Source organism: Athene cunicularia (genome assembly GCF_003259725.1).
Source record: "Athene cunicularia isolate RWA chromosome 23 unlocalized genomic scaffold, athCun1 chr23_part1, whole genome shotgun sequence".
Lineage (NCBI taxonomy): Eukaryota > Metazoa > Chordata > Aves > Strigiformes > Strigidae > Athene > Athene cunicularia.
Window position 1 is genome coordinate 1,912,876 of NW_020799130.1, and position 13,215 is coordinate 1,926,090.

The 13,215-nt window shown below is 45.8% G+C and overlaps 1 protein-coding gene across 1 annotated transcript in view; it reads left to right on the top strand.

The window, feature by feature from the left end:
• Positions 1–13,215, top strand: part of CSMD2 (CUB and Sushi multiple domains 2) — a 287,923-nt gene that overhangs the window by 143,441 nt on the left and 131,267 nt on the right. The window contains exon 13 of the mRNA XM_026863211.1: positions 4,617–4,729. Within this exon, the coding sequence (XP_026719012.1) occupies positions 4,617–4,729 (113 nt within the window). The remainder of the gene's footprint in view (positions 1–4,616; positions 4,730–13,215) is intronic.

Genomic DNA, 13,215 nt, shown 5'->3' on the forward strand with positions numbered 1-13,215 from the left:
GAATTGCCCCCCCCCCCCCAATTTATATCTTTTAGTTTGCAGATACGATGTTCTGTGGCTGTTTCCTCACTAGAGAAAACATTGTAGATAGTCTTACTTCCCTTCCAGGCCTTCCTGTATCGGTATTTCCCATCTAAATATGTTTTGAGTGGGGTTTTGGTGGTTTGGGGTGTTTTTTTGGGTTTGTGTTTTTTTCAATTTTTAATACCGAAGAAAGGCCATTCGAGCAGCGCAGAGCCAATCCAGCCCTGCTGAAGGAACAGCTGAAATCTCTGATGCTGCCAGTTTTTAGATTAAAGATTTGCTGTGTCTACTGTCCTTAGAAGATTTGAATACCAGGTGCTTTATGTTATAGTGCAGTTAATGCAGGGAATAAAATGGGGGGTAGGCTCTGTCTGGGCATTTGCCATCTACTCAGTGCTGCCTAGCTGGAGATGGTTTTAGGTTTCAGCTGGAAGGAGCGTGTTGTTCGAAATGATCCAAAGCGACGTGTGGGTTAGCAGATCAAAGGCAAGGGTTGTCCCTGACCCGTGTAAGCATCAGTTCCTGGAGTGTGCTGGTTTTTTAGGCAGTTTGAGGCTGGTGAGGGCTCTTGGCTGCTCTGAGGAAGGCAAGTGCTGGGACCTCGGAGTTTTGATGGAGGGTGGCAGTGCGCACATCACAGAGGGCTTTATCCTCCTTTTAAGCTTTCATGGCTCTGACTTTTAGTTTTACATATGGTGTGCTCCACTCTGAGTCTGCACCATGCTAAGGAAGCGGTTGTGGTGGGTGTGGATCCCTGCGGAGCATCGAGGTAAGTCAGGATCTTTTACAGTAGCCTCTAGAAAACGAGGTGAGAGTGAGCCCTGATCATCTTTCAGCAGGCTGTTTGTTCCCATTAACCTGCTGATGCTGATGGTTTGCATCTGCCCTTCTTTCCAGTAAAGTCCCTCTGTTCCTTTTCTGAAGGGTCAGCGAGAAATCAATTTGTGTATCATTCAAATGTAATTGTAATAATTGTGTGTCATTTCGATCCACTTTACTGAAGAAACAATGATTCTGCTAAAGCTTTTCTGAATCATTAAAGTAAAACACCGTGCAGCTTTATGGAAATTCAAAATTTAAAAACTGTTGGAGCTCTCAGGGTGCCGTGCGTTTGAGTACCAGAGGAAATCTGTCTGGCTCTGGGCTTCTCTGTCGGGTGCTCTGCTCCCGCCGCAGTGGGAGCAAACAGCAGAGCAGGTCCTGAGTCGTGCCCAGCCCTGTGCCTGTGCCAGGCTGGGCTGCTGCCGGCGCTGCCCGACTTCAGGCCAGCCTCCAGCACCTGCAGGGCTTCGCTCTGTGCTGCAGAGTCAGTCCTGGCCCACGCCTGCGCGGTGCGACAGCGTGCCCAGCGCGAGGGAAGGTGTAGAGCCAGTGGTGGTTGACAAAGTCTCAGAGAGGTCCCGAGGACACTTCAAGGCCACGTACTGGAGCAGAAACAAGGAAGAGTCACCGTGACTTCCCGAAGGAATATTTGAAGTGATTGGAACCGGGGCCACCAGCATCCAGATTTAGTGTCTTGAAGGGCTCCCGTCTCCTCTGTCTGATGAAAAATGTGCATGAACAAGCAGCTCTCCAAAACCTACTCGAGCAGAGTCGTTGTACTCTTTCCAACTGGTAGAGAATGTTTCATCCTGCGTTTTTTTTTAAATTCCTCCTCTTCACTTGTTTTTCCACAATACTGTGGAATCAACCTCCCACTCCATTTTCACTTATCTTAATGTTTGCTCGGCTCTCAGAAACCTCTTGTTTCCCTGAGGTTCATTTTCCTATACATTTCTTTTCAGAACATGAACACTGGTGATACTTAGGTCAGGAACTCTAACCTGCAGTGTATATAAATGTAAAGTCTGATCACTGCAAAAGTGTTTGTAATTAAAGTGTCACAGAACATTTCACAGCTGATTGGTCAAAATGTGCAAATTACTGCCAGGGGAGTAGTTTGTAATAACTTGCTGAAATGATTTCTCATTCCATCCTTTTTTGTTTGCCGGAAGCCCGTGAAGATTTGCCTAGATTTGATTTTAATCATTCCACATTTTCTCACTCTGTATTAGCTACTCAACACCTTGCTAATGCAAATTTGGAATATCTGAGACTGTCTGCACAAGGTGGAGCGTCTGGTATCTCCTCCCGGTGCAGGAGAACTTTCCGTTAAATTGCTGATGCTAATCCAAACAGGGATTTATTTATTTTTTTTTTTTTAATCTGGGAGTATAAATTGAAAAGTAATGAAATGTGAGAGAGGTGTGAAGACCACAGAAATGCTTCATTTGTAAAGTCCGTGGACAACTTTTCTCACCGTTTGCTGCCCTCTTACCGACTGTCAGCTGAGTTCATGTATCGGGTATATCCCCTGGATGTGAGCTGTAGTCTTTTTGAAGAAAACATGCAGAAAAACCTATCCCTGTCAAAGATGGGAGTTCCAGTTTTTGTACTACTCTTCATTTATTCTCGGCTATTCAAGAGGAACTCAGTCCTGCCGCCTTTGAAACCAAAAAATACATTTGAATCAACTTGCATAGCAGCAGACGTTATCCCAAACCGAGGTACGAAGGACCATTTGTTTCCAGTCTCACTCTCATCCCTGTAAAATGCATCTCGGAGAACATAACAGATTGTTAGGCTGAGCTTTCTGACTTGCGGAGAGGATTTTATTCCCTAAAGTAACAAGCACCCAAATCAATCATTCAGCTTGTTAAAGCAGAATGGGAAAGCATGCACAAACCTTTGAAGCGCCTTTTTCTGAAGGTTTTTCTCTTGGTATGTTCCTCATTCCTGCCTGTCTGCTGCTTAAATAACTTGAGAAGAATCAACAATAGCACTTCTTCCGCACTCTCCATCAAGCTCTCTGGATGCAAAACAGTCATTAGAACAAGATTACTTCTTAATTTACTGGCACCCTGGGATCAATAAAATTTCTGGTGCAGGTCAAAGCAGTAACAGAGCAAAGGTGGGAGCAGAACTGGGAGAGCTTTGATGGGTCTGGGAGACGTGAATGTGATTTCAGCGGAAAAACACACTCCAGATTCAACAGCCGAAGCTTGAGCTGTGGCAGGTTTTTCAGGTGTTACAGTGGTCCCTGGCGTGTATGTGACTGGTGAACGTCTCGGATGGGGAGGAGAGGTGTGTGTGTGGCAAGATTGGTCCCATTTACAACGTTAGGTGCCTGTCGGGCTGTTGGAAAGAATCTGGCAGTCAGCAGGTAGCCAGTGTTAAGAATGTCAAGTGAACAGAGTAGCACAACCCTTCAAGCAATCATTTGGCTTCACTCTAAACGAACGGTAATTGGCAGCTCAGCCGTACTGTCTCCGATTACCCAGGAAACTGGGAATGGCAACAATTATGCCCGGAGGTTGCAAGTTACATTTATTCACGTGATGCTATCAACACACAGCTGCTGGGTTGGTTCCCTTGCAGTGTCGGTTCGCGAGAATTCTGCCTGGAGAGCTTGGGGATCAGTTTTATCAAGAAGTCTTTCAGGTGCTGCTGTTGTGCTTGAGAGCGGTGCCAGGCAGAAGCCACGTCCATCCGTACGTGCGTGGTTAGATTTAAGCAAACGCTAGAGGAAAAATAAAAACAACCCCACCTATCCACTTGCAGTAGTTGCTACTTAAGGTAATTTATAAATTTATCGTAGATGATACCCTAGCAGAAATAGTAGAACAACAACATTAAACACTGCCACTAAGACAGGCAGCACAACACTCATACTCCCGTAGTAATGATCCCTTCCCACGCGCTGTTACTCTGCTTTCAGAATCAGAGGGAAGGGAAGGAGCTGAGCTCGAAGCGGGCACTTGTGGGTGTGTAAGTGCCTCCACTGGTGCTTGTGTGGGTGGGGGATAGAACTCTAGAGCTGCGTTGAACCACAACAAGGTGATTAATCCCAAAGGCTGAATGAGCCGCACAGGGCTCATTAACACGGATATATCGGTGACATTTTTCTAAATCTCTTCAGCTCTCCCAGGAGTTTCCTTGAAGGGCAGAAAATGTCCCGACCAACCTGCACCGCCTGGATTAGAAGCACTTTTCAAGGGCTCACAGAGCATTCAGCAGATTTGAGTGTTGTGCCTCGTCTTTGAGGGGGTTTTTGAGATCCTTGGGGGAAAATTCTCTGTCAGGATAGAATTGGAGCAGAGAGCGTGCTGAAAGTAAATTTTTGCAATTCTAGAAAACACTCTGAAGGCAGTTAAGAGGATTCAGTCACCAGTATGGCTTCTGGGAATTGTATTTGTTTGCATATGTTTTGCTTCAGTGAGAAAGAAAATGATTATTATTGATGTTGAGTAATATATTGTGATAATGCTACTAAATTGTAATCATTATAGTGATGATGATAGTAACTTGCAGGCCCTCAACTGTGGTACAGACTCACTGTCCATGTATGCAGAAAGATACTGAGAGGCTCATCAGTCTTCAAAATCTATCAGGTTTTTTTGGACAATGTTCGGTTTTGGGGTTATTCTTAACTGTGTTGGCGTTGCGCTCGTTATTTTCTGCTCCGACGGAGGTATATGTGGTCTTTATTTTGGTGGAAAAATAAGTTTGGGGAGGCATACAGGCTGTTGACTTGTTCTTATTTATATTTACAGCTTGACAGGCACCACAGTCCCTGATCTGATCGTTAGCACACACCACCAGATGTGGCTCCTCTTCCAGACAGACAGCGTCAGCAACTTGCTGGGCTTCAAAGCAACGTACGAAGGTAATCCAAGCATCTCTCTCAGAATTTACCTGTTTTAAAAGGATCAGGGATGAGATGGGTACAGTAGTTCAGGAGAAAAGAGAGAAGCTTCTCTAAATACACTGAAGCTCTGCAGATTTAATTTTTTTTTTTTCTTAAAACCGAAGCTTTGCTCCAGTAAGAACAGCTTTCATGAATTCTTTTCCATGAAAGCAGGCTGGGTGGGTAATGTTTCATTGCCATTTCATCTGCTTTGTTGGAAAGGAGTTGGTGCGTTTCAGCTGATGGCAACAGGCTGTGTCTGTGGGAGAAAATGAGATCAAGTCGTGGTTCCACTACCAGTGGTTCCAGTAGATTAGCGGTATCAACTACGTTAAACTTTGACTAGTCTGGAATGAAATGAAATTAATGCGGGATTTTTCAAAAGAAACTCATGAAATGTATTAAGATGTGAATGCTCAGGTCTGTTATAAGCTTCTGTGTTTACCCTTGTCGTAGGCATTTGTGAAGTTAGAGAAGGTGCAATGGAAAAGAGCTCCTTCTAACTCAGTGGGACTGGTGGTTCTAGCTGAAGCTTTTCTTGGGATTCCTGGTCTGAGTTGCTTTTCGATTTTTTTCTCCCATCTCGTGTCTCCACACTTGGTGTGAGCATGCAGGGTCCTTCGCTCTCCCTGCGAGCTGCGCTCTGCGTCCGACAGCCCTGCGGAGGGGGAGCTTGGTTCTGCAACGCAGACACCCAGGGACACTTGCACTTAGATGTCAGCTGCTTTTTGGTATCGTTGTCATCTTGAATCTTTTTGCAAAGCACTTGAATGTCTTTGTTTTCTCTAGGACCTGCTGATACCAGGGATGGTTTGTGCTTTTGGCTCTGATGCCTAAAAGTAGACACACAAATCTTCATCTAGACGTGGAGGCTGCACCTGAAACATCTTGGGTAGCAGCAGCTTCCATTGACATCAGCAGTAATATTTAAATCTCTTTCATTCAGGGGCCCTAAATGCACATTAGCGTTCATTCATTTTTAAAAGTGTTTCTCTGGGACTTTCCATCTTTCAGGGAAGTGTCCTGTTGTGGCCAGGCCAGGACCTGCCCGTAGCAGTGCTGCTGACTGATGCTGAAGTAAGAGTGGTGAGGAGCCTGAAGGGGACCCCCCCCCGACCTCCCAGAAAACCTTTTTGGACTAAATGCCAGCGTGGCCAGGCAGGCTGAGCAGCACCGGGTCGTGATGCCAGAGCGTTTGCAAGACCAGGTCAGCAGAAGAGCCAGAGAGAGAGAGAGAGATATGAGAGAATGGAATTAAAAGAAGGAAAAGACAAATCCAGCCTGATGGTCTTAACGGTGCCGCTCTGAGCCTGCCTGCCTTGTCCAGCTCATCCAAAGGGGGGTGTGGGCCTGTTCTTTCAGACTCATGGTAAATCTTACGCTTACCCTATAGCATAGCCCGTAAAGTTACAAAGCACATGATATAGGGACTTCCTGGCGCTGTTCTTCATCTTTCATGAACTTTGGATCTATAGGAGCTTGACTTTTTTTTTTTTTTTTTTCCCCTCACTTGTTTCGATGTTACTGGTAGCTTGATCTATAGCGAGGCTGAGCTGCTCTGGCTCCCTGTGACCTCCACGGCCACTTTGGGGATCACCGTTATCATTCATGCTTCGGAGTCCTGTTGCAAGGAGCTTCCAGTGTCCAATGTGCTTCTCCCTTCCCTCTGCATCAGCTTTACCTGCACAGCTGCTGCCTATTTTTCTCTAATCATCTAGGTCCATAATTCCTAGAAGAAGAAGAAGAAAAAAAAAAAAAAAAAGAGTGTTCTGGTTCTGCTGTCCCCTGATGAGCCTTAAAGGAGGGACCCTTCCCCGGGGAGTGCCTGTCCTTTGTGTGTTTTAGAAGCAGAGGCTACTCTCTGCCTGTTGTTCAAATCTTTTGGTTCTTTCTGAGCATCTTTACAGTTTTTGTGCAGCATCTCACTGATCTTGCAGAACAGATTTGTGCACGAACAAGGAAATACTCTCTGTCTAAGGTCCATGCTGGCACTATCCTGAGGTTAAGCTAACCTCCACTCAGTCAGGTCCATAAAACTCCTTTAGTTTTTTGCAAATGCTTTGAGTTAAAGCAAGAGACATTTAAGTAAGAGGCAATTAGCACTTGCCAAATACATTATGAAATTATATGCAACTTCCTAACAAGTTTCAGTATCAGTTTTATGGCCACGCTTCTTCCTAATTGCGAGAGGAAAATTACAGCTAATGGAGCTATATAAAGTCAAGACCAAAAATCTGCCTAATAGAAGGGCAGAGTATTGCTTATAGAGAGTATGTTTAAATAATCATCGATCCTAAGATGTGTAAGTTTTAGTGTATGTTTTAAGCGTAACACAAGCATAAAGCCTGTTGCTAGTGCTGAAACAGTTACACCTAAGAGATTTATTGGTGCAGATTCAGGGACCTGTTGGGAGAAATGTGCTGAGGAGGGCAATGTACCATCAAAGTTTTAATGTCGGGTTCCTGAGAAGGGGGAGCCAACAGGCTTCTCTGGCTTCACTTGCACCAGGAGGAGTACACAAAGCACACAAGGTGCCTGAACTCAGATTTGTTTTTTTCCAAAACTGCACTGCAAGATGGGGATGCATTTGGAACAAATGCTCAGTGGGTGTAAATCAGTGTGACAGCATTGATTTTCAATTAAGCTGTGTCAGTCTTTACCAGCTGAGGATCTGGTTCATTAATGTTCAGGAAGATTACTTCTAAATCTCCAATGTCTCAACTGCAGCCACTTTTATCCTTTTAAACAGACATTCTTTCATAATAGTGAACTATGTTTTTGGTCTTCCAGTGCTTGTCAGAAGAAATTTGTATTAAGCTCTACTTTGCTGGAAAAGTCTTTTCTATCTCACGACTGTAGCGAGCTGATTGATACTGCAATTTAGTGCTTGACTTGTGAGCGGGCTTACAGCCTCCTGGGGTCCTGGGTCTTATCTTCACCCTTCTTTCCTTTAATCTCAGATGACTTGTTCCGAGAATACCTTCCCCTTAGAGCTGATGCCTTCCACAGCCATCGAAATGGTTCTTTGAAAGTTCCCAGGTCAACCCCTCGTAGCGGTTAAGAATAAATAATTCCCTCAGGTAACGTTTTCAGAAGTTCTTCAGAAATTTAGGGTTCTTTGAAGAGGGAGGATCCGGACTCCCGTGGTCTTATCTGCAGTCCTTCCGCAGTTATGTTCCCTGTCAGTGAACTGAAGATGTTCGGTCTCCCTCACAGGTGAGGTGTGGGGGAAAAAACATGTTTCTGTTGCTGATGAGCGTGAGGTTATTACAAGCAATAGTATAAGAGTAAATCAATAGTATAAAATTTTGTGGTAAGAGACAGCAATATTAAAACATGAAAAAATAGAACAAAGCCAGATTTTAATTTAGTCTTACATTTATATTTATAGATTTTTAATATAAAGTAATAATTTAAAATTTAAACGAGATTTATAGACACACACACACTAATCTAGTTTGGATTTCTGTTGGAATTGTGTTAGTTTAGGTAGAGCTGACTAAGGTTCTGAACTACCAGCGTGCTGCGGGCAGGGGATGATTAAACAATATTTATTGTTGTTGAAATGCTGACTAAGTGGTCGGCTCTGGAGAGCTTAGCTTTAGAGCTGAAATATAGCCCCGTGGTGCTAAGAGGCTTAGGAGCTCTGCAGAGCTGGAGCCTGAAGATTTCCTCAACTGACCTTTCTGGTTTTAATCAAATCGGTGCTGCCCAGGGTGTTTGGTTGGGTGAACTTGCTGGGTTTCCACATCTGTTTTTACATATATGTTATGTGAGAACTCTGCATATAGATGCCTGGGTGGTAGCTGCATGTAAAGGCGTTCATACGTGTGTGTGTGTGTATATGTCAAATTGGGAATAAGGATGTCTTAAGTTGCCTGATCCTGGGAGACTTGGGGAAAAAAATGACACCTGATGCCGCTGCTGTTCAGAGTTAGCTTTCAAAGCTGAGGTTGTGCTCCCTGGAGCCCTGTCTTTTTGGTTTTGCCTAGTGAAATGCTCTCAGGTTTCACTGAGAAGCAAGTGATGTGCAGGGGCTTTCCATGGATTATGTGTGTTTGACACTGAGTTGTGTGGTGCGGTGACACGCTGCTGGGAAGTGATGGCATCCAGAGGGACCTGGACAGGCTGGAGAGGTGGGTCCAAGGAAACATCATCCATTTCAGCAAGGCCAAGGGCAAGGTCCTGCCCATGAGTTGGGGCAATCCCAGGCACAAACCCAGGCTGGGTGAGGAGTAGATGGAGAGCAGCCCTGAGGAGAAGGACTTGGGGGTGTCAGTGGATCGAAAACTGACTGTGAGCCAGAAATGTGCACTGGCAGCCCAGAAAGGTCCCGTGTGCTGGGCTGCACCCAGAGCAGGGTGGGCACAGGGCCAGGGGGGGATTGTCCCCTCTGCTCCGCTCTGGGAGACCCCCCTGCAGGACTGGGTCCAGCTCTGGGGCACCAACAGCAGAAGGACACGGACCTGCTGGAGCGGGGCCAGAGGAGGCCACGGAGATGCTGGGGGGGCTGGAGCCCCCCCTGTGAGGACAGGCTGGGAGAGTTGAGGGGTTCAGCTGGAGAAGAGAAGCTCCGGGGAGACCTTAGAGCGGCCCCCCAGGGCTGAAAGGGGCTGCAGGAAAGTGGGGCGGGGGGACTCTGGATCATGGGGTGTGGGGGTAGGACAAGAACTATCAGGTTTAGACTGACAGAGGGGAGATTTAGGTTAGGTATAAGGAATAAATTCTTCCCAGTGCAACACTGGCCCAGGCTGCCCAGAGCAGCTGTGGCTGCCCCCTCCCTGGAAGGGCTCAAGGCCAGGTTGGACGGCGCTTTGGGCAACCTGGGCTGGTGGAAGGTGGCCCTGCCCAGGGCAGGGGGGTGGGACTGGGTGATCTTTAAGGTCCTTTCCAGCCCAAACCAGTCTGTGATTTAATTTTTTAGGTTCAACGTTACCTAACGCCCCAGTATTGTCAATGGTGGAAGTCTCTCAGGAAAGCTCGTGTTTATATCTTTCCTCCTCTGCTTCTCCATTAAATGTATTGACTCCTGTCAGAAAACACTAGTGCTGAAATACTGCTGAACCAACAGACACGAGGGCTTTGAGCTCATGGTGTGTTGACCTGAACTGCTCTTTTACTTGTATTTAAGTCTCATATAAACCTTAGTGGGAGTGATTTGATGTTATACCACAGGGTTTTAATGACCCTGCTAGATCCAGGTTTTGCATTTGCCGTGCGACAGTGATTTTCAGATGGAAGGAACGGGGCAAAGATAGGCAGAAAGTTCCTTTCCTTCTCAGTTTAGCCCTTCCTCCTCATGTATTCCCTCTTTAGATCCTCTTTTCCTCACATTAATAGTTGGAATCAACAACAGAAACACCCTGATCCCGGTTCCTTCACATACACCCTGCAGTATTAGCTCTCGCTGGTTTAAGCACAGTTAAGATGGGTAAGAAATAATTTGTGTGAAGCCAAGTGTTTTCTTGAGTGTTTTTTTCTGACTAGGGGTAACATTTCTGTGATTTCCTTAGGTACGGCCTCTCGGTGCTCACAAATCCCACATCTTGTGAGTAGTTTGTTGTTTTTTTTTTCCCCAGAAACTGAAGTTTAGCTATTGCGGTGCCTGCTTGCAGCTCCGAGATTCTCATTTTCCTCCAGAGCGGAGTCAAGCAGGAGCAGAAATTCCCATGGAACCCCAGGAAAAGAGTGGCCTCAATTCTGGGTGCCTGCAGCTTTTCTGTGCAGCTGCGTAAAGGAGCAGAGAGGTTCTTGCTCGCATTAGTCACTCTGGAAGTGTAGGCTGCCGCCTCTGCGCTGAGCAGAGGGACCCAGCTTCCCCACCCACCGCCAGAAGACAAATGGCCTAAATAGCTGATGAAAAATTCCTGGTGAAACATTTTCTGTTCGAAAATGCTGTTTTGTCAAAATCTTATCTGCACGATATAATATTTGATGGAGAAGTTTTGAAAGATTCGTTTCAACTTGTTTCATTTCTATAATGTCAAAACACTTGATTTAGATGTTCTTGTTTAGTTTTGACTTTTATCATTCTAATGTGGAAGTGATTTTACTTAAACATTCATCAGGAGAAATGGTTCAGTCTAATTGAAGTAACATGTTTTGATATTTCTGAATCACTCATTTTTGGAATTTCTGCTCTGCTAAATAGCTCATGAATTTTACTACGTATGAAAAGAAACGTAGGAACCGGGGGATTTTCTCGGGACAGAAATTCCATTTTCTGACCTCTGATGTAGTGAAATGTGCTATAGCTGTGTTTGCATCCTGCTAACAAGGAGATCCCATGCACGGTGGAAAACGTGAGCTCTAATTCTTCATTTCTTTCCCATTCTGAAAGCTGAGGTTTGGCTCTGTCTGGAGGGATGTTCCAGGTGGGTTCATGCCATGTGGCGGAACAGGAGCACACAAGCTCCCAAGCGAGGGGGCAGCCAGGGGAGCGGGGATACCTTCCAGGCAGTGCCTTGCGAGCATCTCTCTTACCTTTCTTCTTTCTCAGCACAGGGGCAAACGGGAGGTATTTTTCTTTGCCTAACTGCACGTTTTCTGAGTGCCTGGTAGCTTCATTTTACAAAAGCAATGAACGTGCTGAACGCCTGTAGCTCCCCTTGGCCGGAGCCCCTCAGCCCGTCTGCCTGCAGCCCCCGGTGGGGTTCCCCTGGCCACTGTCCCTCTGGAGCCACAGACACGTGCAGCTCTTCAGGGTGAGATCCTGGCCTTGCTGAACCTGAGGACAGAGCTCCCACGGGCTGCAGGAGGACGGGGCTCCCTCTCTGGAGCTGGGTGTGGGCAGGAATAGGTTGAGTGTCTGTGGGTTAAAGAGTTTTGTCACATCTGGGTGGAGGAGCAGCCCGAGCAGTCCCATCACTTCTGCTCGCCGTGGCCCTGGCAGTGCCGGGTTCAGGGTGGGCTGCGAGGTGACTTCATGCTTTGTTCGTTGTCTTAACGGGTGCCTGGAGTGACAGACATGAACTTCCATCTAATTTTGACCAAATATCAGCAACCAGAGTCGTACCATGACATTCAGCCTTTCCTTCCCCACGGCACCAGCACTGCAGGCTTCAGTGAGAGCAGGAACTGGAGATGCTGGGTGAAGGGCACCCTGCACGGCAGCTCGCCATCGGTGTTATTTGCCAATACTGTGTTTCAGCACTTCAAGCTGTGGGAAGGGAAGGAATAACAAAAATGAATTTTTAAAACTGTTGACGTGTAGCAGAAAGCGTTATCAGTTTCCCGTGTCCCTTGTTAGGATACACGTTTGAAATCTGCACGCTACCCTCTGTTCTTGTTACTATTTCTTGAGTTGTAAAGCCGAATTTTCATTTCATGACTTGCAGTATTTGTCGCCTTTTTTTTTTTTTTTTTTTTTTTTTTATTATTATTATTATTATTTTGGAGCATAACATACAGTTCAGTGCTACTTCAGTATCCACACTTTTTAATTTTTTATCCCTTATATGCAAGTACGAATCTTAAACATTTGGATTTTTAAAGTCTTCTGGAAGATACATAAATCCTGGAGAACTCTTTTCACTGACAGACAAAAAAAGAAAGATATTTCATGAAAGCTTTAATAATAATTTTTGTTAAATTATTTTGGGGATGCTTCATTGCCTGGCGGTGATGTTTTAGTTCACGATGTATGCAGCAGGGGCAGGAGCTAGGGGCCTGGTGACTTCTATTCAAAATACACCTGTATCTGAGTTGCCTGAAGTCAGCATAATAATGAGGTGCTTGTTGTTATTCAAACCAAATTGGAATATTAGATGGAGTAATGCAAATCTTGGATTATGCGATTTCCCTCTGTAAAGAAAGTGTCATAAAAGAAGTTTCCAATTTGGTGTAAGAAATTGAAAATGGGGAGAAAAGACAGCGAGACTGATCATAGATGATGGGGATAAAAACTAGAGAACGTGGAAGACGAGATGAATGTGAAGCAGGTGAATAATGTGGGAGCAGTAAGGAGGCTGAGAAGGGATGAAGTTTTGTAGCTAATAGTGGGACAGAGCGGGGGACCCTTTTGAAATGTAATTGTACGGAGCAGAAGATAACAGAAAATCGTGTCCGTGATTTACTTGAAGTCAAAATACACGCACAGCAAGAGATCAGCTCTTATGTTTCCATGCAATAACGTGTGAGCTCTCTGCTTCGGGACCGCGGGGAGAGATGGAAATGGGGGGGGAGGAGGGCGGGATGACAGAGCCACCCTGAGCGCGTCACTTCGCCAAAGAGTGCCAAAGGTCCCGTCAGGCAACGCGTCGTCTCTCTGCTTCAGAAAGCCTTGAAGCAGGTGCAGATTGGGATCTCCTTGGGCATCGCTGCGTTTTCCATTTAGCTGGGATTAATTTAAGGATGAGGAGGTATTTAGGAGGGCCTTTTGGTTGACAGTGGTGAGATCTGCGTGTTACGACAGGTCTCGGCTGCGTTCTGCACCGCTGCTGGCCCCGAGACCGTGCGGAGGGGCC